This window comes from Chroicocephalus ridibundus, chromosome 14, assembly GCF_963924245.1.
Source record: "Chroicocephalus ridibundus chromosome 14, bChrRid1.1, whole genome shotgun sequence".
NCBI classification, from domain to species: Eukaryota; Metazoa; Chordata; class Aves; order Charadriiformes; family Laridae; genus Chroicocephalus; species Chroicocephalus ridibundus.
In genome coordinates, this window is record NC_086297.1 from 12,175,578 (window position 1) to 12,201,331 (window position 25,754).

Here is a 25,754-nt window from a genome sequence, read left to right on the forward strand (position 1 = left end):
CGGGATAAATGAAGGAGTTGCAGAGGCTGCAGGAGCTGCCAGCTCTCATCTCGCTCCTGAGAAGACTCGGGGTGTACTTGCCAGTGCCAGGGGCTTGGCCAAGGTGGGGACATCCCCCCACTGAGTCCCCTTGCAGCCAGGACAAGATTTTAATGGGAGCTTTGGGGAGGAGCTCTCTGTGGCTGAAAGAAGATGGTGAGATGCACTGTGGCATGTAATTAAGCTCCTGAGGAGCTGGGGAAGAAGATTTCTCCTGAGGGAAGCAGGTAACAGGGGCTGGCATTGTCAGGAAACAGCGTTCTAAGGAAGAGAAGCCCTGCCTCTGCTTGGCTTTGGGTTAGGTGGGACGGTCCCTGTTCCTCACAGCCCGATTCTTCATTGTGCTGGACTCACCAAATGTGTGCACATTTCATCTCGGCACCTAATTTATAAGGCAAAGCAGCAAGAGGGCTGATCACCAGCACCTGAGCTGGCAGCGTGCTGGATGGGGCAGGTTTTGGTGTCTCCTCGCGCTCCTCTCAGCCCTGCATGTCAGCGGAGACACTTTAAGACGCACACGTGAAGCAACAAGCACAAACCCGAGGCTGCAAGATATTCCTTGCTCGTGCCAGCCTAAGAAAAGACACTAAACCACTGAGCTGCTCTTACTGTGTTTGCAGGTGGCAGAACTTGTCTTTTAAATCAGTCCCCCAGAAAGCCCTGGGCTTCACCTTCCCATGACACTAGGAATAAAGACCTTGCCCCTTTGCTCCCTGGGTTTCCCATCCCGGGACGAGCTCCTGAGCACACAGCAACACCCACAGCCTGGGCGAAAAGCCCTGCCACGGGGTGAGCCGTGGCTCAGGGTTCAATTCGAGGTGACGTCCATCACTTTTAGTAGAAAATCCTTAATTTATGAACCCTCCTACCCTGGTGAGACAAAAGTAAACAGCCTTTACACTCCGTGTCCATCACAGCTGCGGTGCTGTTCAAACACCCTGGGAATCCGCAGGCAGCGGGATGGGACAAGTCGCCATTTCCCAGGGCCTCCGGCTCCTGCAGTCACCCTCTGCTCAGACCCATCTGACCCTGAGGGAGCTGGGGACAGGAAAGTCCCTTGGTGACATGAAGGGGGCGGGTATCGATCCGCCTGGGGGTGTAAATCAGGAGGGGAGGACGGTGGGTGTCGGTGGGGTTGTGGTGGTGGAGAGATGGGGTGTGCAAAGAGACGCGTTGAGCCCTGGCTCGGCACAGCACGGGTTGGATTTGGCCAAGGACAAGGAGAGGACACAGGCAGCGTGATGCGGCAAAGCTTTCTCAGGACGATCGTCTCTATTGCAGCTTGCATAGATGTGGAGATCCAAGCCCATCGGGGACTCGCCACTGTCCCTAGGCTGCAGCCGCTACTGCAGGACCTTTTACTGCAGGACCCGCAGCTGCAGGAGCTCCTGCCCCAAGCTGAGACGCTTCCCCGGCTCTTACAATCACAGGCCTTGAGACACCTGTGAGCACAACTGTCCCCAGCAATCACAGAATCACACAGAATCACAGAATGGTTTGGGTTGGAAGGGACCTTAAAGATCATCTAGTTCCACCCCCCTGCCCTGGGCAGGGACACCTCCCACCAGCCCAGGTCTCTCAAAGCCTCATCCAGCCTGGCCTTGAACCCCTCCAGGGATGGGGCAGCCACAGCTTCTCCGGGCAACCTGGGCCAGGGGCTCACCACCCTCACAGTAAAGAATTTTTTCCTGATATCCAATCTAAATCTACCCTCTCTCAACTTGAGGCCATTACTCCGTGTCCTATCATAACGCTCCCTGATCCAGAGTCCCTCCCCATCCTTCCTGTGGGCCCCCTTTAGGGACTGGAAGGGGGTCTAAGGTCTCCCCGGAGCCTTCTCTTCTCCAGGCTGAACCCCCCCAGCTCTCTCAGCCTGTCCTCACAGCAGAGGGGCTCCAGCCCTCCCAGCATCTCCGGGGCTCCAGCCCTTGGATCATCTTCTTGGCCTCCTCTGGCCCCCCTCCAACAGGTCCATGTCCTTCTTGTGCTGAGGGCTCCAGGGCTGGACACAGTGCTCCAGGTGGGGTCTCACCAGAGCGGAGCAGGGGGCAGAATCCCCTCCCTTGCCCTGCTGGCCACGCTGCTTTTGCTGCAGCCCAGCATGCGGTTGGCCTTCTGGGCTGCCAGCGTGCATTGCCTGCTCGTGTTGAGCTTCTCGTCCACCAGCACCCCCAAGTCCTTCTCCTCAGGGCTGCTCTCCATCCATTCTCCGGCCAGCCTCTATTTGTGCCTGGGATTGCCATGACCCAGGTGCAGGACCTTGCACTTGGCCTGGTTGAACTTCATGAGGTTCGCATGGGCCCACCTCTCCAGCCTCTCCAGGTCCCTCTGGATGGCATCCCTTCCCTCCAGCGTGTCGACCGCACCACACAGCTTGGTGTCATCGGCAAACTTGCTGAGGGTGCACTCGATCTCGCTGTCCATGTCATCAACAAAGACGTTAAACAGCACTGGTCCCTGTGCTGACCCCTGAGGAACACCACTCATCACCGGTTTCCATGTGGACATTGAGCCGTTGACTGCAACCCTTTGAGTGCAGCCATCCAGCCAGTTCCTTATCCACCGAGTGGTCCATCTATCAAATCCATGCTTCTCCAATGCCACTACCCACAATGCCACTACCCACAGCCGTGTCCCACCCCAAGGACCCGCAGAGCCAGACATGAGGCACGCTGATGTTAACGTTCACAGGTCACATCAGTACCTAACATTGCTCAGCACAAGAAATACACGGATCTAGGCAAACGAAAGGAAATACTCATAAACAGCAGTAAGCAACATTTAGGTGTTTTGTTCTCTTTTTTGGGGAGTTTTGGTTCTCCAGTCCTCCTCTGCCAGAAAAAAACCCAGTTGGGCTGTTCTTTTACCCTCTTTGGGCTCTTCTACTGCAGTAGGAAACCACTAAACTTTAATAATCAACCAGTGGTGGTCTTGAGTCCTTACCTTGGTTCCATCAAACTTTGCTCTCCTTTGGGTAACCGCTCTGCGCTCATAGATTTAGCACCTCTGTGAAAAAATCTTTCTGCATCTTCCCTACACTCCCATGTGCTCCTAGAAACACCCATCTCTAGGGATGCTGCACACTTGGTTCAAACTCTCAGACATTTTGGGCATAAAAAGAATCCATTTGCCCCAGTACAGGCAACAGAATTAATGTATTAATTGAATGCATTTGTTTTTATCTTAAGCAGGCAATTGCTCGAATGACATTTACCATCAAGATGCTTTGAAAGAAGAGACAACGTACCTGCGGGCTCTTCCGTGCTGCTGGCGGCGGTGGTGGGGGGAGCGGCGGGGATCTCTGCGCAGGACGGTGAAAAGAGAGCAGGAAAGGAGAGGAGATAAAAGGAGGCATTATTCCCGATCCCAAAGAGCCTGGCCCCTCCACACGCTACATTGTCCCTTCCCAACCACGTCTACCAGCAAGGGCTGTTTCCCAGCCATGTCCTCCAGCACGGAGCCTTGCAAGAGCCCCAGAAACCAGCACACCAGGACCATACCCTCTGGGGAACTGGGCCTCCCAGGGGGCTGTGGGAAAGGGTTTTTTTTAAACCAAAAATTTTTGGCTTGTGGCTAAAAAGAGCAGCAGCAGCACGGCTTGGTGATACCAAGTTGCTCCAGCCAACAGGCTACGGCCAGCCAGGTGATCGATAGGGTGCCACAGCCAGCAATCGCGATGGTGCCCAGACACAGCCCGCTGCGATTTTTGGTCTCAGTTCGTAGCCCAGGGTGGGGGATGCTTTTGCAGGGGCTCGGAGAGGGTAGAAGCCAGGCAGGGCGCTGCGGTGCCGGCGGGCAATGGGAACTCTGCTGCCTCTCCCTGTCCCTGGATTGCCCAACTCTCCCAACCTCCATCCACGTCCGAGGCAGCGCTACCTCCACCCCACTCCTCTTGTGTGAGACAGGAGCCAGGTACAGCGTCTGTCTGCTGGGACGCAAGTGTTGCCTCCCGCATTTAAAGGAAATGCAAACATATGTGGTGCCAGTGCAAAGGTCCCCGGGTTTGATTTGGGGCCGGCTTTGTACGCATAGCTGAAACCACATCGCGTTCTGGATCTTCGTGCCCAAGTCTGACCGTGTTTGTGGATGAGGAAAAAGCTGGACTGCAGGTGGAGCACATTGTACGGTCCCGACTTTGACAAGACGATCTCTTTTCCCCGGTGCACATACACAGCTCTCACTACTGACATCTTTGGCGCATTTGGGGCGCCGTGCCGCAATTTCTGTGCATCCTTGGGAATCCTGGCAGGGGAATACACCTAACCAGGCCATTTTGAAAGTAGAATTTAGGCATGAGCCAGGGGTCAGCATCTGCCTCCTCCTGCTTTTGCTCTCGGGAACCTGCCAGGCTATGGAGGCAGGGTTTGATGGGGTCTGCGTTGCAGTGGCGGCAGTTCGTAGGGGTGCAACCCAGTTAGCGTTAGGTGGCTTTTTGAGTCCTTCACCCTCATGCAATCAAACAGAGGCACAAACCCATGTGAAACACACAGTGGATGATCAGGCAGCACATGAACATCCAGCACAGCCGTCGCCAGGCCAGCTGGATGGGTGCGCATGCCTGCCGGCGTGGGCTGCTGTGCAGACACAGCCCAGTCTTGTTCATTCCCCACGAGGTGATTTTTACACGGCTCTAAGTCTTTGAGACAAAGAAAATACAAGCAGTGGTAAATCAGAGAGTAACTGCGCTCTCGCAGACGCGGTGGCCAGCCCCGTACCCGCGCCCTCCAGCACCGGGTGGGAGAGCAGGGCGGGTCGGGACGGAGACCAAGTGCCCGCCACTACACGTGTACAAAATACGCGTGAACTGCATCCCCCCTATGCGTAGGATATGCTGACTGGCGTTTTACAAGGACGAAAACGTGCTGGTTTGGGGTTTTTCGAGGATGAGAGAATTGTGAGTTGCTCACGTCCTCGCTTTAACGGCTTTAGCATCGTACGTGCAAGATCAAACTCCCTACAACTGCACGGCGCCTTGGTAGCCAGGCCAGAGCGTTACTTGAAAAAAAAGTTTCAACCCGAAGCTGCGACCTCTTGGAAAGGGTGTTCTGCTGTGGCTCAGAAGTGAGGGGCTCTCGCGGGCGCTGGAACAGGGCAGGACAGCCCTGCCAGGCCCACGCCAGCGGGCAGCCCTGAGCACAGCCCGGCTCCAAACGCCTGCTTGGATCGTTTTGAAATTCTCCGTCTGTCTTTATTTAGTGCAACGAATCCCAAGGGAGGTGATGCAAGGAACAATTTACCCTCTGATTTACCACGGCCCTGGGGAATGATTAATGATAAACCTTTGCGCATACTTGCTGCAAAGCATACCGGAGCCATGACTGTAGCATCTTGGGGAAACAAGCATCTGGTTTGAGCTCTTGCCGTCCCATTGCGACACGGGGAAGAATGAATCTCAAGTGACCAAAAACCACCCTGGAATGTATGTGTTTTCTTCAGCAGGAGAAGGTGGAGAAAGGGTATCTGACGCGTAATGTGGCAATGGCCATCCTGAGAGGCAGATGCTGCGAGGGACCAGTGCAGGAGCAGACTGTGGGTTCCTGACAAAGACTTGATTCTTTCAACCTTCACTTTTCTTTTCCCATTGTGTTGTTTTTTTTTTTTTTTTTTTCCTACTCCTTTTAGCTACAGGGAGCCAGACTCTGGGGGAGCAGCCCCTCTTTCCCAGCCCGGCCCAGCCACCCTAATTTTGATGCTTCGTTTCGTTAGGGCGGGCGGAGATGTCTCTCGCAAGGTGCAGGAGCTGCTGAATGAGCCAAGAGCAGCCAACCCAACAGGCGGCGGAGGGAAGCCGAAGGGCAGCGGGTGCTCAGCAGGGATGGAGCGGGGACGGGGATGTTTGCAGAGGAAATCCTGCACGGGAGAGACTCCGGGAGCTGTACCTGGTTCCTGCTGCTGTTGTTTTAAGAGCAGAGGATGAGGGCAGCCTTGGGAAGGCAAACTAAAACGCAAACCCAAGGAAGCAAAGGGGTAACCCAGCCCATGGTGGGTTGTGTGAGCGTAAGATCCCCTTTAGCAATGCAGGTGCTATTGGCTGCGTTACCATGATGGAGTTACTGTTCCTCCATCAAACCTCTGATTTGAGCCCCGTGCCAGAGCAGCACAGCCTGATTTTGGAGAGAAAAATTCTATTTGTATTGATTTGCTTCAGCATCCAGACCTGATGAACCTGCTCTGGCAGGGGGTTGGACTGGGTGATCTCCAGAGGTCCCTTCCAACCCCGGCCAGTCTGTGGTTCTGTGATGTGGTACCCCAAAGCAAATGTGCTCTTGCGGCACCTTGGCTCTTTGGACCAAAATCCAATTACCCACAAATTGGGCTGTAGATGCACTCACACAACCTACCCAACACAGCAGATGAGGAAGCTAGGGGTGAATTTTGGAGTATGTGTCCTACTGCCAGCAGCACGGCCGGCAGGGGCACCCAGGCAGCTCCGGCGCCCGAGCACTGCCCGTTGGCACGTATGCGGTGGGGTTAGTAGCCGCCCAAACTGAGCAGCGGCTCCTAGGGGTTTATAAAGGTTAATATCTCTAATCTACAGACATCAAAAGAGTGATCCACCTACTTATGCAGGGGGCAATGGGAGACCGACTTTGCTGGTAGCCTTTGGCGCATCGATTGCACGTGATGCCGGTGACGCCGTCTTTACAGGGACATTGGCCTGTGGTTTGGTTACAGGTTTGGCCGGCGGCGCCCACGGGATGGCAATCGCACTCTGTGGGGGGAACACATAAGAAGAAGGTCAGGGAGAGAGGGGAGCAGGCACAAGCGGTGTTTTGGCATCGGCGGGGAGCGGGGTGAGCTGCCTGCACTCTCGCGGCACGGCTCCACCTTCTCGGCAGCTGGACCTCCGGCAAACGTCCCGTCCAGCCAGCGGCCACACTGACCTGAAACAGAGGTGGCAGAGGGGGTGGACACGGCCGTCGCTTGGGTGCAGAGGGGATAGCAGCGGAAAGGGGATGGCCCAGCCACAGCCGGTCCCGCTGTGGGGATGGAAGCTCAGCCAGGACATCCCCCCCCGCCCAGGGTGATGAGTTCTCTTTGCTCTGCAGAGCCAGGGAGGCAGCGCGGGGTGTCCGAGACCCTGCCCGAGGACACCCACCCCTCGGGCACTGCAACCACCTCACCCCACAGACGCTGCGGTCAAGGAAGGGTTTGGCAGGATTTGAAGCGGAGGGGAGCAGGAAAGGCAGCGCCGCCGGAGAGACTCCGGGAGCTGCAGCACCCGCTGCCCCCACCCCAGCTGGCCTCAACCCTCCCTGGAGCAGCGGGGGGGGGCTGTAAGGAAGGGGTAAAAAAACATCAAGGAGCATTTCATCACCCTTTCAGGCAGGAAGCAATTGCTTTCAGAGACGTTGGGAATTCATTTCACGTGCACTACAGGAAAAAAGAAAAAACAAACCCACAAACCAAACACAACCCCAACACCCTCCTTTCAGGGCTTTCGCTCCAGCCCTTCCCCGCTGAGCAGCATCCCTGGCAGCTGGCACCGCGGGCGCAGGAAGGAAATGCCCTTGTGGGATGCAGGCGCTGGAGGACCTGCTGTTCCCGGCCAGATGGATGGAGGCTTGACGGCAGAGCTGGGCAGATGTGAAGGGTTTGGCAGGGGATGTAAATACTGCACTTGAAACCATTCACCATCTCATTTCCCACAGTGGGACTTACCGGCGCAGCTGTTTGTTAAAAAAAAAAAAAAAAAAAAAAAGGCCAAAAAAAAAAAAAAAGCATCGGGGCTTGTTATCATCCCTGCTCCAAAAGGATTATGGCCTCGCACATTTGTTAACAGCCCTGATTTCTAAGAGCTGCAAGCGCCGTGCCAGACTGCGGTCTGCCCCTGCTGAGCGGTGGCAGGGAAAGGCAGGAAAGCTTTCCTTCTTTCCTTTTCTTGGGCAGCATCCTCGGGAAGGAGCCAGCCCAAACCCTCCCTGGGGAGCACGGATCCTGCTCTCCTCCTGCCCCTCGGGGGAGCCGCCTGCCAGAAAGAGGGTTTGGGGGAAAACCTGCCCCACAGCCCAAAAGCTGTTTGTGGGTCAGGACCAGCACGAGTGTCTCTACGGGCTCCAGTGGCTCGGCTTGGCTTTCAAATAGCCCCAGATCCCCAAACTGAGCGTATCACTCCCATGAGGGTTTGTGCTGGACCCTACGATGCTTCTTGGTTTGTCTTGCACCCCCCTGGCTCTGAGACACCCTAAATCCACCTCATTTGGGGACGGCAGATCACATCCCGCATTCATTTCTGTTGGGCGTCCAAGTTTTGGTGTTTGGCTGAAGCCTCCCTCCAACCCGCCCCAGCATCATCCTGCTCCTGCTCCCTGCACCGGCAGCCCCCAGTTTGACCTTAGTGGTTACTGGGCAGCAGGTCCCAGGCTGGTCCCCCTCCCAGCGGGATTTGGATGGTGCCTGGAACCCCCCAGCGCTGGGATGTCCCCTTGTCCCCGCATGGGGCATCCCACCCCGGAGCTCAAGCAAAACCTGCCACCTCCCAGCTCCACCAGTGCTGGATGGGAAGAGACAGAGCCTTGCCGAAACCTGATGTTTTTTTCACATGGGAGGGGGAAAAAAAAACGAAACCCAACAACAAAGCTATTGCTTCTTTTCTTCTCCTTCCCTAACACTTCTGATTTGGGGGTTTTGCTCAAAAGTCCTATTCTCCCCCCCCTGCCTTGAGCTGCCTCTGGGAACCAGCCGCTTGCAAACCTGCCTGTCGCGGGAAACTTGCTTTTCTATCGAACCCAGTTTCGCTTGGAAAGGTTTTAACATTAAATCAGTGTGGCCGGTGATGAATATCACCAATATTCCAATATCTGCCCCCCCCTCCAGTAGCGCTGGGGGAGTGGAAGGAAAAATACATTAAGCAAGAGCCTGAAGAAGGAAGAGGGTTAAAAAAGAGCAGAGAGGCAGGAGTTAATAGGAAAATAAGCGAATGAGGGAAGGGTTACACAAGAAGAGGCAAAGGGCAGGAGGATGGGGAGGAACACGCCTCATGTTTCAGGCGTCCCCTCTGGGGCTGCGTGTGCTGGTTTCAGGCATCGCCTGCAAACCCCCATCCTGTGAGTAATCCTCCCCGACGTGCGCGGATTGCACCGATTTCAGTGGGACCGCTTGGACGAGAGAGTTGGGGCGGGGAGGGGGAGGGAAAAAAAAAAAAAGAGGGGAAAAAAGGAAAAAAAAAAGCCTTGGTGATGAGTAAGATTTACAGAATCAGGCTCTTGGAGGCCGGGCTGCAGAGCACAGAGCGCTCTTTTGGACACCGCATAAATAAATAGCGACGCTGCTGCTGCTGCTGCTGCTGCTGCTTCCTTCCCTCATGAGGTAATGCCTCGGCACAGCTCGTCCAAAGCTGCCGGGGTTATTTTTACAGCCGTATCTGTCTGAGGTTCTCCGCTCTCGCCCCAGGCCGGGCTCCCGGGAGGGCTCTGCAGCACCGGTGTTAGCCGTGTCCCCATGGGCACGCGTGATGTGCCCAAGGTTACGGAGTAGACCAGTGGCGGAGGAGCTGGGAATCACCAGTGCTTGGTCCAGCACCTCACCAGGAGAAACCCCCAGGTGATCGCTGATCGCTCCCTCTGGTACGCCATGGGGTAAATCCTCCCTGGGTGTAGGGATGTGCCTCCTGCCGCTGGTCCCCAGCTCCCCGTGTCAGCGCAGCACCCTGCGGGTCCGGGACAATGGCCATGGGCAGAGTCCGGCTCCTTGAACACCTGACCCCACTTTGACTTCTCTGTCTTCCAGAAAACTCTCCGAATCAGCAGCATCTCAGCCCTCCTGGCGCGGGGAGGCAGGAGGTGGTCTAAGCAGTGTCTGCAGATGTACATTGATGTCCCTGTCCCGCAGGAACTGAACCAGTGCCAGCAATTAGGAGCAATTAAAGGCAATTTGCAGTTCCCTGGCCAGTGCAAACACTCGCAGCCAGTGATTACAGGCTCTTCTCCTTCCCCGACCATGGAGTAGCTGGGCTGCTGGCGGTTAACGCTGATTTTTTCCAGTACAGTTCAAATTCTTTTGGGTTGTAACCCCGAATTGAGGAAAGAGTCTGCACTGGAGTCGCAGCAGGGGTGTGATTGTGCAAACACCCCTTTGGCACCCTCGCTGCCTTTCTGATTAGGGACCTTTTGATTCACAAAACACTTTTGCATGCCCGGACTTCCCTGGGTGCAAGCGTTTGTCTGTCACCCACCGCGATGCAGAACACCAGCAGCCCCCTGCACTGGGCAGAGCAGAGACCACGGGGTGCCGGAGATGAGAAAACCTCCCTCATCAGGAAAGGAGGGTGCCTGGGACATCGTTAGGGATAATAAGGGGAATAACAGATGATTCATCACCTGCATCCTCTTGCCTCGCTTAAAAGATCATCCCAGAGAGGAGGATGCAAAGGCGTAGCGAGAGAGACGCGAGAGGGGCAAAACAGGAAAGATGTTGATGCAAGAACACGGCGTGTCTTTAGTCCGTTGGTTCACACAGCGCCGGGGGGGAAGGGAAATAACTGGGAGGATTTCGTTCCTTCAGCAAGCCTTTAAGAAAAATGTTGGATGAGTATCCGTGGCAGACATGACCAGGAATTACTAGTGAAAAAATGAAGTTTTTTTCCTGCTGAAAAAGCTGGCTGTGGAGGAGAACACAAGGAGCAGGTATATATGGGGAGATTTTAATGGGGAATGAGGGTAGCAAAGGGGGCGCCTCTGCCCCTAAAACCTGATTTTTTCTTTTATAATAACCATGACCTGGAAAGCAGGGAGCGAACGGTGACATAGGTGACCACTTGGCTGGTCCAGACGTAAGGAGACCATGTAGGTCTTCTGCGAGACCGACCCAAACTGGGAGAGGGGGTAGCAGACGAAAAGCAGTGCGCAGAAGGATGCGTGACTGGAAGGAGGGACCGGGATGGCTCATACACGCTGAAGGGTCCCAATTAACCGCAACCACTCCAGGAAAAGATCTAGGAGTCAATGAAACATCTGGCTGATTGCAACGGAGCTCAGAAGAGCACCAAGATAGCAGGTTGTATTATGAAAGGGGTAGAGAGCAGCGCTGAATATAATATCATGACACCATCGAAATCAATAGGACGTCCTCAGCTGGGAAACCGGAGTGAAAGACGTGGAGAGGCACCCATCTGAGGGCGATGGAAAAGATTAGAAAGGCCCTGCCAAGAGATGATGGAGGGGTGCCAAGTACCGCGCAGCACCGGGAAGGTCAGACAGGTGCTCCTCTTCACTGGTCCTTAAAATACGGGGACAAAGGGACATTCAAGGCATTTAAAAGGCAACCTTTTTCAACGATAAAAGGAAACGCTTCTTTGCACTGCACGTAATTAACTCGTAGAACTCATGCTACGAGACACCATGGCAAAAGCCCAACAGGATTAGATAGGGCTATGAATGAGAACATCTGTAGTTACATTAGCTGGGATTAATATATATACGGATATAAGCGCTCCAAGCCAGCTACTAACTGCCTGCAGTTAGGAAGAGATTTCCCCTGGGGGCATGCTATTGCAAAACTGTCCATCATAGAGTTTTATATCTCTGTCTGAAGCTTCCAAGACAAGCCACTCTTCTATGCACGAATCCGCCGGGGCCGCTCGAGCACAGGCAGCGCTGCATTTCTGCGCTTAGGCCGCGATTTTTGGCCCCTTTGGGACTGAAAAAAAAAATAAAAAAATACCTGAAAGCAAATCTTAGGACCACGCGCAAAAGGATGCAAAAACGCCCTGGAAAAGTGGTGGAACTTGCTAGGATGTCTCCGGCCCACGGACGGTTGACAAATAGCATGACAAAAATGCGAATATTTTTCCACCCCTGAATTTCGGTCGGAGGCATTCCCAGCTGCTAGTCTTCCCCCGCAACACACGTGTGTTGAAAGGTAAACAGAGGGATAAATCTCCAGGTTTAGCTCTCTTCAAGTGTGACGGGTTTTGAGAAGGTACCTGAAAGGACCTGCATTTTTGGCGAATTAGCGTCTTCCTGTTTTCGGGGAGGCCGTTTCTTTGGGAGGTTTTTCAGAACGCCGAAAAAGCCATTTGACTGAACAACAGAAAAAAGCTTGATTTCAGGGGGTGTCCAGATCTCCTCTCGTCCCACTGTACCCGCTGTGACGACGTAGGTCGCGGGACTTACAGATTTAAAAGCCCAAAGCGCGACTGCTTTACTTTACGCCATGCGCTAAGGTGTAAAATAACGATGCGTTAAGCTGGAAAAAAAACACCTTAATTTGCAATAGTCGTTGATGAAGGTTCCTGAAGAAAGAACCTTCTTCAGGAATCACGCTCAGTTTTAAGTACGAATTTAAATAAGTCCCACGTAGCCAAGGTGCCTTAGGTACGCGTTTCTATTTAACCATGCGTTTAAATGCTTTTCCAGAATCGTGGCCAAAATGGCCTCCCTTTGGTTGCTTTCCTTCTTTCCTCCGACGACTCCAACCAGAGTAAAAAATGCAGCTACAGAAGCTTTCTACTGGAAAAAAACCGCCCCAAACCCGAGCTCGGTGTGTAGCCGCTTTGATTCCGACGGTATTTGAAAGAGCCAAATGTGAAAACGGCTCCCTTTAAATTTGCCTGTTGCTTCCACAAGGCAGCCTGTGCCGTCCTGATGCGGTGAGCGTCTTTCACTTAGTCTTACTTTTTAGTATGGTTCAGGTGTTAGGACTTTTAGGCAAAATTTTGTAGTTTTGGTTATTTTTTGCCCGTTCCACTAACTTTGGCGACTCGGGTACTATAAATCCTGGTTCCAGTGAACATATCTGGCTGGGGAACGCAGGGTGTGGGAAACTCCTGGGGTCAGCCCACTTGTCCCCCGCGGCTGTAATCCATCTCCAAGGTGACCCCCGCCTCGGAGTTGGCCCAAAGACCGTGACCTGGGCAGGCTTGTTTTCAGCAGGTTTGCTTTGGCTCCCGTCTTCGGAGAACCCAGTCAAAACCAAGCGTTCTCCTTCCTTTGGAGACCTACCCTGCTTATTTGTCCACGGGCGAGGAGAGTTCTGACCCGCTATCTGTGCACCTGAGCAGTTTCTGCTGGCCCTGGGGACAGGATCCCGTGGGGACGGGCGAGACCATATTGAACGGCGGAGCATCTCCACCACGGGAGGCACTTCCTGCAAATCCCACAGATTTACGTCACGGGGAAGAGAAACTGTGGTATTTAGTATGTACCCACCCAGTCCGGCCTCAGCTAGTTTGCTAACCAGAAGCAGAGATTGAAACGTCTCTGTGTTAACTCTGAATACTAATAATGGCTTTAAATATTAACTGTTAACTGCTTTGCAATGAGATCGTCAGCTTGTTGGCGATATTGTGAGCTGGATTTAGTTCTCCAAAGGATCATGTTCACGCACAATGTCCCTCAGCACATTCTCCTGGAGATTTAGAGGTTCCTTGCCAGCAGAAAATGAATTCCCCCTTTTATCAGGCAAAGCCAAATAATCTCTTGGCGTTTCACAGTGTCCCTCCTCCTGCGCCGCTTCTCAGGGCTCTCCCATTTCTTCCTCCTGAACTGGCACTCGGGGAAGCCAAGGGCTTTGGCGCCCTGTGGTTTGGGCCAAATTTCACAGATTAGACCTTGTCTTTGTCTTCTCCGTAACAAGTGAGAGACGGGACCCACAAAGCCTCCACTGAGCAAGAGTCGCCGCTAATCCGGAGGGGGCTTTGAACCGCGGAAATAAATCCACTTTTTGGGCAGGCGCACTACGGGCAGGCATTAGCGATACAGACAATAAGACAATTATGGCAGCACTTTCCAAAATGCTCGAAAATCCTCTTGTTAAAAAAAACGTTAAAAAATCCCCCCCGTCGTTTCGGAGTTCCACCTTTCAGGTGATCGCAGCGGAGCCGGAGAAGCCGGCAGGGAGAGTGGTGGGGATGCTGAGACAACCCAGGGATGAAGCAGGACCTGGGATTTGTCGTGCAGGATGTCACCCCTTTTATTTTTCCATCAAATAAATGACAAGTCAAAGACCCCTGGGGGCAGCTCTGGCTCGGCCGAGTGGAGCACAGTCCCCGGGCACGGTGTCCTCGCGGCTCTAAAGCAAAATAAGGCTCAACCTGCTCTCACGGGAGACACCGCATGAGAAAGAGTGGGTTGGAAAATACTTTTATTGAGGGAGGGGGGAAAAAAAGGCAAACTTTTTCTCCTCCTGATGCGTTTTTAGCCTGGCTCCTGAGGAAACGAGGTTCCTACAAGCGTATTCTGCCACTAGGTAATATTTCAATCAAATCTGGCAGCATAGCGAAAGTCTCCGAGATAATGAGGTTGCCACAAGCTCTGTGAAATGAGGCAGTTGGGTAGACGGGAGAGAAACCCTCGAAAAAAGCGCGGCGGGGCTGGGGGGGGGATCCCATCGGTGTGCACAGCCCTTATCAGACACTAAAGCATCCACAGTGGGGACAGCCCCTCCCTAATACCCCAAGTGCCCGCAAAACAATGGCAATGAGAGCTCCGGGGGCACAAATCCAGGCCACTGGCTTGTGACGCTCCGAGAAGTGCACTTTGAACTGGAAAATATATCTTTTTTCTATGAGGAAAAAAGCCTTTTCGTTTTAGTACGCTCAAAAGCAGAAGAGGGTATGGGGACGAACGCGACTGGACTTTGTTAAAATGTTCAGGACCTGAGAGACTGAAGCATTTTTCACTCTCGGGAACTGGTCTGAAGCAGGAAATTATCTCAACAGTTTGAAAAAATATTTATGGAGAAGGCAAATTATTCCTTTTCTTTCCGCTGCCTCAGAGATGTGCAAAGATCTGGCAGCGCAAATGAATTTAGCAACTTCTGTTCTTAGCCTGAGACTTGTGATGGAGAGCTGGGGTTTAGCCTTTTTTTTTTTTTTTTTTTTTTAATAGGGTGCAAATTCCCCTCTATTGTGTCGCACCCTGCCACTTCTGAAAAACCACAGTCCAAACCTGCCCTTCGGGATTGCTTATGGGTGTATTTCTGCTGAAAAACCAAACCCAAACCGCAGTTTTGAAGGTGGTCGGCCCCAAATTCAGCCAATAAAACTCTTCTCAGGCACCGTCATCGCAAGGATGTGATTTTTCAGATATGCAAAGCTCCTGCCCGGGAATCAACACTGTCTAAATTTTCCTAATAAGCTGGATCATCCAAGTGCCTGACTTGGATTTGGGACTCAGCCGTGAGCTGTGTCTCCCCTCTGAGGGGCTGGGGGAAAGGTTTTTAGGCTGCAGTGGAGAGCTAGAGGTCCTTCGGAAGACCTTTGGCTGAGCCTCCTCCATCGCACGTCTTGGTTCTCCGGAGTCATCAAAGCATCTCACCCCAACCCCTGTGAGCCCCAGGCAGCGCTGGCAGCTTTTGCCACGGCTTTTACCCGTTCTGGAGGTTCTTTGCGTGCTTCTGGTCTAGTGGGAGGTGTCCCTGCCCAGGGCAGGGGGCGGGTTGGAACTAGATGATCTTTAAGGTCCCTTCCAACCCGAACCGTTCTATGGTTCTGATTCTTCAGCTCATCCATTCACGGGGCTGTTCCTCCCTCCCGTGCTAAAAGTGATGAAGGTCTCCCATCGCAGCGGAGATGCATCTCCAAACCAGCTCGCTTGGTGTCATTCTCCTGGGAGACAGTGCTTTGGGTCCCGGTTTTACTCATTTGGGCGGAAGAAGCAACTGGTGGGTGCTTTTGTGGGAGAGCATCTGTGGAAGCGCAGCGTTGCTGGGGTCCCAGGCGCATCTTCCGCAGGAGCGGGTGCTCTCGGCTGGGCTGGGGACACCAGGAGGACACGGCAGAGCCACGCTCCAGGACTTGTGCTGTGGGTCAGGTCCCTGCCCGGCGAGATGCTGCCTTGTTTATGTCCAGGTGTCTTCCCGACCCATTTGAACATACGTCAAAAGCCCCTTCCACACCTCTCCTTCCCTAAACTGGGTCCGTTTCAAATTTGCCTTTAAATGCGACTTAGCCTCTACCGATTCGTCAAGGTCCAAAATATGCTTCTAGAAGAAAGGGGAGCTTTGCCAAAAAGGGCTCTGGAGGTGCCGATGTGGCTTTTTGGAGGAGAACGGGGGGCCCAGGTGAGAGCAGCCCCCTCCCCGGGCACTGGGGCTGGGGTGCCCAGCCTCTGCCAGCCCAGTGGCCCCCGCAGTCTGGGCTTGCCGGGGACTCAGATCCTGCAGCAAAATGCACCCGGGTGGGAGCAATATGTGAAATTACTGACTTCCTTCGAGCTTGAAGACAGCTGCAGTTTACGGAAATTTTTGGCATGGAGGTGATTTTGCTCTGATGTTATCACCAGGCACAGACAAACCTCTCTCGCTTTCTTCTTCTTTTCCTCTCTTTTATTTAATTTTCTTCTTAAATGACCTTCTAAGCCAACTTCTGGAGACTGTAGCAGAGCAGAGACCCCCCCTGGCATGTGGACTTCATCTGGGATGTGGGTGGCAGAGTCTCCTTGCCCACAACAATGTCCCTTGGTGGCTTGCCAGCCCCTAGGGGGGGTCTCCTACCAGCCCTCTGTGCTCTCTCCGAGCATCCAGGTTTTTCCATCCCAGACCTGCCTAAAATATCTGAAAGTTATTTTAGAAATGAAAGAAAATATCCATTTAAATGCTGCCGTGCTGTGGGAGGTGGCCCTGATCATAAGCCAGAGAGAGGAGAAAGTCAGCGATGAGTTTCTGGGAAGACCAAACAGCAGGATTTTACCCTCATCCCAGTTAAATTGCACCAAAATGGAGAACCAGCCCCAGTACTGGAGCTCTTCCAGGGGCAGATACACAGAGGAGTAAAAAGTTTGACCCCTTCAGATTGCCGTTTGCTACAAACGTGCAACTGGGACGGGATCTCTGTGGTCCCTAAACGTGTGCCCCAGGTGCGCGGCACCATCCCCGTGCGCTGCATTTGGGTTGCTCCTGGCTGACGGCTCACATCGATCAGACTCAATTCGAAAGCCCTTGGAGCTGGAAGGCAGGCGTGGAAGGGAGAGCAGGAGGAAGGCTGGCACATGGAGCCCCATCTGGCTTGAAACAATTAGAAAGTGTCTCAATCGCTGGGTTTTCCACAGGAATATTCCACTGCTGCGCCGCAGCAAACTCTTCCCGCTCCTGCTCGCACAGAGGCAGCTGCTTAATTTGACGTAGCTGCTCATATGTCATTAAAATCGTGGATGGTTAAAAGCTGGCATGGTCAGGTAGGCGTCTTGCCTTGAGCTCGAGTCTTCATTAAAGAAAAAAAAAATCACTCCTTTTCCATGTTTTCACACTACAAACTCAAAGCAGGTTAAGAGTTTCTGTAATACTCATGGCCCTCCTTGGCTTTGGGATGCTTTCAGCTCTGCCCTGGCTCCTGCAGGTTCCAGGGAAGGGGTGGCACTTGGTGGCACTCAGCCCCAGGACACTTCCACACAGCGACCCGTGTGCGCGGCACAGCTCGAAGCTGCGTTTCCATAAACTTTCTCCAAGTGGTTTGTGTGCGCCTGGGGGTGGTTGGTGACAAGTCTGAGATGTAGAAACCATAAATCAGCGCTCAGCACTTGGCATAATATCGATATGAAGAATTATGGGGCCTCGGGGAAGGGGGTGACTGAGGCAGAGCCACTAACAAACGCAGTGTAGAAATACAGCTAGAAAATTGTTCTCAGAGTAGTGGAAGAGCATGCCCTATGGAGAAAATAAAGTCTGGGTCTGTCAGATCAATGACTGGAAAGTCTGGACTTTCTCCAGTGATGTGATTTCTCAAAGGTGACCGAGTCTTGGTACAAGAACCCGATCCAAGCCCTGCCAGCACTATGAGTTGGCTCATCTCTCATCTAAACGGTAGCTCTGGTTGGTCTTCCAAGAGGAAGAAAAAGAGAAAAGGAAGGGAAAGAAGTTTGATAATTAAGGACAGCTTCCTGATGGGAATTCATAGAAAGTATTGCCTTGGACTTTGCCTTGTGAAACCAGATGGGCATCAAAATGAGGTTGCTCTGGGGAGAGGCGCATCTCTCTTTGGATGCACTTCACCTCCTCCTAAGGTGGACGCCAAGGGTGGATCTCCTGCAGTGACGGGGTCCCTGCAGTGGCAGGAGGGAGCCTGTGGGAGCTGGTACTTGCTGCAGACAAGGAAAGGCTGGGGACAGAAGCCCTGCCAGGAGCCACCACTGGTGGTCCTGTTGCCCCAGGGAGCCCTCGTTTAGGGGTTTCAGCCAGGCCACCCCTATGTCTTTGGGATGTGCTGTCTGGGAGCTTGCCTACCCACCACCTAGCTGTGGACTGGGGACCATGGTGGCAGGGGACATCTCCGAGGGTGGAGAGATGCTGACCACAACTGAAACCTGCAGAGAGGCACCATGGACAGGCTGATCTTCCCGTCCTACACTGGGACACGGCCCATGGGACGCTAACAGTGGGACGCCAGTACGCTGGTGGCAGCGAGCCCGTCCTCAGCCCCTGCCATCTAATGTGGGTTTTAGGGTTTGACGCTGGCTGCCTCCTGCATCCCAACTTTTCAGTGGGGCTCCAGGCAGCAAGAAGAGGTTACATCTCCCCTGGCTTCAGCCTCCTGGAAATGAGCTCCCTGCTCTAAGCTGGTCACGCAGCTCCCTCTATAGTCAGTGGAGAGAGACGGGGGACTCGACCCACTGTCCCTGTCACCGGGGGCTCTGCTCTCCTCTCCAGGCAGCGCAAGGAGCCAAAGGGGTTCAGCTACGTTAGTGGTCCCCCCTCTTCAATGCCTGCAGCTGGGTGAGAAGAAAACCTGCATCTGCACCCATGAAATCAAGGCCGGGTGGCTGAGCCCATGGGGACAGCACTCACCCTCTCTCTGCTTGAGCCCAAACCCTCTCCAAAAAAGCAAATGTCCAAGTCTTGAGCCTTCGCAGGTACAAGCCAGGACGGGCAGGTAGGCTGGGAGTGTTTGGTTTTATTTTTTTTTTTTTTGGCATAAGCCATTAAATAATCCTCCAACGCAGATGGAAAAGTCTCAGGCTCGGCACGGGCGCGGGGTGCCGGGGGGATCAGGCGATTCCATTTTTTTACCGAAACATTGAGTCCTAATGAATGTGACCTCTTCCAGGTGCCAAATCCTGCCCCTCCGCCAGGGGTTTACACTGGCAGCCTCAGCACAAGTGCATTCATAACACGTATCATTTGTCATCTTTTCATCAAAAAGTGTGTAAATCCTTTCCCCGAAGTGCAGAGCTGTTTTACAGCCAGGCTATAAAATCCTGCGGAGTCTCCGTTCCAATAGAATTACATTAGTGCCAATAATCTGGCAAATATCAGGAGTGAATTTAATCAAAAGAACTAACACCAGGGCCCTGATTTACGGCGGCCCACGACAGAGCGGAACGGCCGGAGGTTTGCAGGACCCAGATGTGGAATTTCACTTGCAACACCATTTGGAGCAGAGGGAAAGCAGAAGGAAGGGGAAGCAGGGCTTCAGCGCTTTGGGAGCTCTTCACGCTCTCACACAAACCAGTGAGAAAAGAGGAACAATTCGCCTTTGTTCTGAGTTTTAAAAGATGAACATGCGGAATTTCTTATATCTGGGGTTTTGCTGTTTCTCGGGACAGCCCTCGCACCTAATGGGTGACACGGGACCAGGGGTTTGATGTATCTGCCAGAGCAAGGGGCATCCGGCGCTCGCTGGGATGAGCCCAGCCATCCCCCGCGGCGGAGGACCGGCACCGCCGTCGGACTCCTCCAGCCCCAGCGTCTCCTTTGGGGCTGCGCAGAGGTGGGTTGTGTGGCCTGACCTCAAAACCCCTGGGGAGCCCGAGCCCTTGCTTGAGTGACCGGTGTCCCTGGCCTTGCCCGGCCAACCCCCCCGCAGCAGTGGCCGTCCCCCTGCGGCTCTCAGCCTGGCGCGCACCCAGCCTTGCCGCTTCGTGCAATAGCCCCGCTCCATCTGTCATCGATTCCTTCGCATGTGGTCTCCAGCCTGCATGCCATGCTCCGCCTGTTGCGTGGCTCGGCAGCAAGGCATCTCTGATCACTGACAACTTTTTTTTTTTTTTTTTTTTTTTTTTTTTGCTTTTATCATTTTTGCAAGAAATGAGCCGGAAGCAAACGCACAGGCAAGGAAGATGGCAGGCGGCTGCATCGCTTTTAACCGCCAGGGGAAAAGTCATCCTTAAAGCCCAACTTCTTATGCCTTCACCTGTGTTGCTAGGACAACTTCAGACCATAAAAAAAAAAAATAAATCGTCTAATTAAAAATTAAAACAGGTTTGGCTATTTGCCAGCCCTCTGCCTGGGCAGGAGGACGCTGCCCTGCTCCGCTTTCTGCTCGCCTTTTGCTGCCTGAGCCTCGCACGTGCATAGAATCACAGAGCCATAGGATGTGTTGGGTTGGAAGGGACCCTTAAAGGCCACCTAGTCCAACCCCCTGCAGTCAGCAGGGACATCTTCAACTGGATCAGGTTGCTCAGAGCCTCATCCAGCCTGGCCTTGAATGTCTCCAGGGATGGGGCCTCCCCCACCTCTCTGGGCAACCTGGGCCAGTGTCTCACCACCCTCAGTGGAAAGAACTTCTGCCTAATGTCTGATCTAAACCTCCCCTGCTCTAGTTTAAACCATTGCCCCTCGTCCTCTCGCTACATGCCCTCGCAAACAGCCCCTCCCCAGCTTTCCTGTAGGCCAAAGTTTGTGGCAGTTTCCTTTTCTCCAAGTTAAAAAAAAAAAAAAAAAGAAAGTGCAAACGTTTCTGCAACGAGACGTTTTTGCTTGAATACCAAACCTGACCTTGTAAAACAGGGCCACTCATGCCTCTCTACTTTTCTGCCATTAGATGCGTTAGGAATTGAGGTCCGTAAACCCGGCCCGCGTAGGATGGAGGGAGGGATGAGAAAGGCGAGTGAGAGGAAAGGCAGTTTAGCTGGATGTGTCTGTTAGGCTGAATTAATGAAGTTGAATTCATACAAAAATCTTCATGGAAACTTTGCCGTCAGCTCGCCCGAGCTCCCGCGCCCTCGCCGGGGTGGTGGAGCATGCGGCGTGCTTCCTTGGCAGCTCCCTGTGGGCTCCCAGGCACCGGAGATCTATTATATACTTTTTTTTTTTTTTTTAAAAGATGTTAGGTGTAGGACATGAACGGAGCAATGGGATGGTTGAAAGAATCAAGTCTTAGAGAGAAAACACAATCTGCTGGGTGAGATGAGGCAGTTGTGAGGGAGATGGCAGATGCTACAGGGTGGTTAATTCCTTAATTCTAAACACATTCCGTTGGGATGAGACTCCGGGAGAGCTTTGCCCATCGGCAGATGGCTTGGTGAGATGATAGATTAATATTGTTATCAATGGAGAAATGGCTGAAGTTGTTAGATGGTAGGGTTTGTTTTTTTTTTTAAAAAACGCCTGTTTTCAACAAGGATTTCAGAACAGTCCTTGAATCGGGGAAGAAAAATAGAGGGAACATAAAATCCCCTGTGTCATAAACAGAGCTGAGGAAAACGAGTTTTCAAAGGAATGCCTTTGCTGTAGGAAACTTCATTCCGCCCGCTTTGTATAGGACGATGGATTACGCCGACAATAAACCATTCCAACTACTGTGAAATTGTGCTAATAGCCTGCGAGTCGGGGAGCTGCTCATGCATCAGCATATTTATTACATACCTTTGTATCTCTCAGCTCCAATAGCCGCATTTTTGTTACGAACCGTGGGGGGTTAGAGAGGCATTTAAATTTGGCGATCTCGAATTTCAAGAGCAGGAGCGGTTGGAGAAGGCAGGGGGATGAGAAAAGGACAATTGCAAAGAGCGTTTAATGGAGCGAATGAGCCGGCGACTGGGAAATTCAGCCTTAAAACATTGCGGAGTGCCTCGCCGAGGCCAGCGCGCATCTCCCCGGGCGCTGGCCTGGGGAAACTGAGGCACGGCCTGGCTCTGAGGTTTCCCACCCGCAGGTACCACCCCCCCAGCCGGCTGTGCTTTTTTGGGTAAGACCAGGGTGCTGCCGGCCCTGGAGAGGTTTGCAAGAGCGAGGGGCCAGGGGACAGCATCGGGCAGGAGAGTCGGGGGAGAGCTGGGAAAAGCCGGAGCGAGGAAGGTCCTGGGAAATGCTGGGGTCAATGGGACAGAGAGGGTTAAGCGTGGACATCGCTGCCAACGCAGGGCAGGGACTGCAGTTTTCCGGGATGGAAAAGCTGGGGATGGAGAGGGGATGGGATCCACCCTACCCTTCAGCTGAGCATCCCCTCCCCGCTCCGTGCTCCCGGGGGGACTGGGATCCCTATGGATGCAGAGTGACCCCGTGGCTGGGAAGGAGCACTCCTCTCCCCAAATCCCACCGTGGTCCCAGGAGCCCCCCTGCCAGGGAGGCAGCCGGGATAAACCAGAGCCCTGGGAAGGAGTTAACTGAGCTGGGAGAGGGGTGGGAATTCGCTCCACCTTCCCGGCACCCCGAAATCCTTCCTGGGGAGTAGGAAGGGAAACAAGAACCAGGCTGTGAGCGCCGCTGCCCTAGGGGTGAGGGATGCCCACCGGCATCGCTGCCCGTCCCCGCTCGAGGAGAGCCCACGCCTTCACAATTTCCCTTTGTTTGCCTCAACCTAACGGGCTCTTACTTGGGCTGCGACCCGGCCGTGAAAGCAGAAATATGAACTTTATTACGACACAGATCCGCTCGGGACCGGGGGGGTGAGGCACGGCGGGCGGCTCGCTGCCAGAGTCGGGGGCGGGGGGGGGGGGGGGTCCAGCCAGGATGTGGGATGCTGGAGGTGGCATGGAAATGGCTCAGCCCCCCCTGTACCTCTGCCTTCTGGCTCCTCGGACCCCGAAACAGCAGCTCCTTCCCTCCCCCAGGGCGAAGGACTGGGTTCCCATCCCACCAGCCCGCGCTGGGGCTGAAGCTGCAGCTTGTTAGTGGCCCCGGCGCAGGGCGGGCCGAAAATGTCTCACTGAAATAGTTTTTTACAAGGTGAAAAAAGGGGGAGTAGGGCCGCCTAAAGAAGCGATTTCTTTTTCTGCTTTGGCAAAGAATGTCTGTTTTCAGTGGAAAAAAAAAAATAAAAATAATAAAAAAAAAAAATGAAGAAGCGTTTTCATTAAAAACGCTGAAGACCCAAAGCTTTCCAGCCAAAAATACCCAGCTCAGGCCAAAAAGCTTTCTGTTTCTTGTTGAAACGAGTCTTTAGAGAGAAAAGAGCTGAAGCTTTCTGCAGGAAACCCCAGCATCTTCTAAGGTGGTTTTTGAATGCTTCGTTCCTTTAGCTGGGTCTCAGGTTCAGGATTTGTATCTCTTCCAGCAGACAGCTGAGAGTTAAAAAACTTAAAAAATTAAAAAATCCCCCCAAACTTAATTTGGGGGATTTGCTTGTATTGCTGCTCCCGCCCCGGCTGAAGCCCCGCTCACCTTCACGTCCACTGCAGGAGAGGAGGAAACCTTGGAAAACTGCGTTTGCTGAGCTCAAAATAAAATTGTTCCCCGTTCCGCTGTTCTCTCCTCGTCCCGAGGAGCGAGATGTTTTGTGGGTGGGGGAAGCGCTGCCCGTGGCCGCGGCAGCGCAGGGGTGAGGGTGGATGGGGGAGCAGGAGACGGGCGCTTGGACCTACAGCCGCTACATCTAACCCCGAACTTGGGATTTTGTGCAACTCCGCTCTTACGTACGTGACGGCCAAGTTAGCTGTGGCTATCGGAGCGGATGAAGCACGATTTATAAGTGATAAAACCTGAAATAATGTAAAGTTATTCTCAGCAGTGAGGACGTTTTATATTTCCTTAGACTCATCCTTACCAGGAGGCTGGGGAAACTGGGGAGAGGGGGTGGCAGGGAACACGGGGGGCAAGAAAAGTCATTTCAAGGGGTTGGTTTTGGGAGAGGGACGAGCAGGAGGAGTTTGGGAAGAACAAGATCTGTGGAAGCAGGAGCAGGAGAAGGGGTCGGAGGAGAAGGAGCCGTGTGGTCCCGGCCGTCCCACCCCCCGCCCGGTACCTTTGCAGGCCTTGCGGTGGGAGATGGGCTTGCTGAGGTCGCGGTAGAAGCCCTCCTTGCAGTAGTGGCAGTGCCGCCCCGCAGTGTTGTGCCGGCAGTTGAGGCAGACGCCGCCGCTCTTGCGCCCCGACAGCTTGTAGAGCTCCATGTTGAAGCGGCAGCGCCGGGCGTGCAGGTTGCAGTTGCAGGCTGCGAGAGGCAAAGAGCCGAGACCGTCAGCATCTGGAGGTGCCAACCCCAGGGGAGACCCTCTGCGTGGGGCTGGGCACCCACAGGGTCCTGCCCGGGTGCCCCACCACAGCGGGGGTGGCACCAGAGGCGATGCTCTGGTGGCACCTCTGGCTATGGGAAGCCAACTACTAACCCACATCCCTCCTTGACCGGTGCTATGTGGGGAGCCCAGTTTCTCGGAGGGGAAGCTGTGGTCACCGAGACCTTGTTTCACATGGTGACATGCAACGAATCTGCCTTTTGCCTCTCCCCACACTTCATGTGAATTAAAAGCCTGGGGTGGGCAGGGCTGCGAGGGCAGGGGGAACATCCATGGTTAGGTGTCCTGGGTTGAGAGACACATGACTACTTTCTCTTCTAGTGCTTGGGAAAACTCCACTTTTGGAAGATTCCAGTGTCTGAATTTGTGAAAATATTTCCTTTATAGCCAGCTAGGCTATGTGGGATTCAAGGTCTCCGAGTTTTCAAGCCTTGCCAGGTGCAGGGATGAGGAGGAGCGTGGCCTGGGCATTTGACCCAGGCTGGTCAACAGGATTATTTCATACTATGAACGTCACATTCAATATAAATTAGAAAGTTTGCGGCGTAGTCTCTCTCTCCCTTAATGGTGGTGGTCCAGAGAAGCTCCTTGCCCCGGTGCCAGAGCCCTGAGCCCTTCCCTTCCTCCCCAAGCCGTTGTGCTTCGCAGTGTCCGACATTCACTGTCCACTGCTGGGAGTGCACGGCTTCCTACTGATACAATTCGCCGAGTATAACTCTTGTATATCGGGATTAATACTGGTTCTTTATTAATTATCTGTTAATTATTTAGTCTTATCCTATTAAATCTATTTCTATTTCAACCCTCATGTTTCCTTGCTTTCCCCAATTCCCCTTTCTGGGTGGGGAGGGGTCATCAGGTGATAGAATAATCGTCTAAACGACAATAAATTGTCATGGGTTTTCTCAAACTGTAACTTTAGGAAATGGCAATGGACAGCCCCCCCCCCCCGGTTGCTCCTCCAGCTTTATCACAAGCACTTTGTCCCGTCCAAGCACTGCTCCCCTCCCTTCTCCCCCGCTCTCCCGCTGCGGTGCTTCATACCCTGCTCCTGCTCCGTACAAACCCCTGCGGAACCCCCCCATTTCCCAACACCCCGGGAGCCCCCTCTGTCTGCCCCGGCGGGAAAAGGGCGTTTCCAACATCACCTGCTCGACCTTCCCAGTATTCCCACTCTCACCAATCCCAACATATATATGTGTTTCAGCTCCAAATATCGTTTCAAGACCTTCCTAGCTAGCTTCTTCCCTGGCTTTCCTCGGTACCCGCAGCAGAAGGCTCTGTTAGGGGTCTGCGCCCTCAACGTGCCGATAAAACCTCACCTCCACCCCGGCGTCTCCCACCCCGCCGCTGGGACAGGGCCGGCCTGACGCCCAGTTAGCCAAATACCAAAAAAAAGTCCCCCTCTGCTTTGATTGCATGTGCCGTGTCTGAACCTGCCGGGAGATGTCCAATTTCTCCACCATATGCAGCCTAATGTCAACACTGGGACTATTTTAACAGGGGGCCTTTGCAAAGGACAACTTCGGGACTTCAAAAGCTCGACCCCTCGCCTGCCTCTCCCCCGAGCTGTCACGGGAACATCAAGAGGCAGTTGCTGGGGCTCTG

The 25,754-nt window shown here is 53.6% G+C and overlaps 1 protein-coding gene across 1 annotated transcript in view; it reads right to left on the reverse strand.

The window, feature by feature from the left end:
* The window catches only part of NTN1 (netrin 1), a 116,891-nt gene that overhangs the window by 34,473 nt on the left and 56,664 nt on the right, over positions 1-25,754 (reverse strand). The window contains 3 exon segments of the mRNA XM_063352375.1: positions 3,287-3,340; positions 6,602-6,751; positions 23,876-24,064. Of these exon segments, the coding sequence (XP_063208445.1) occupies positions 3,287-3,340; positions 6,602-6,751; positions 23,876-24,064 (393 nt within the window).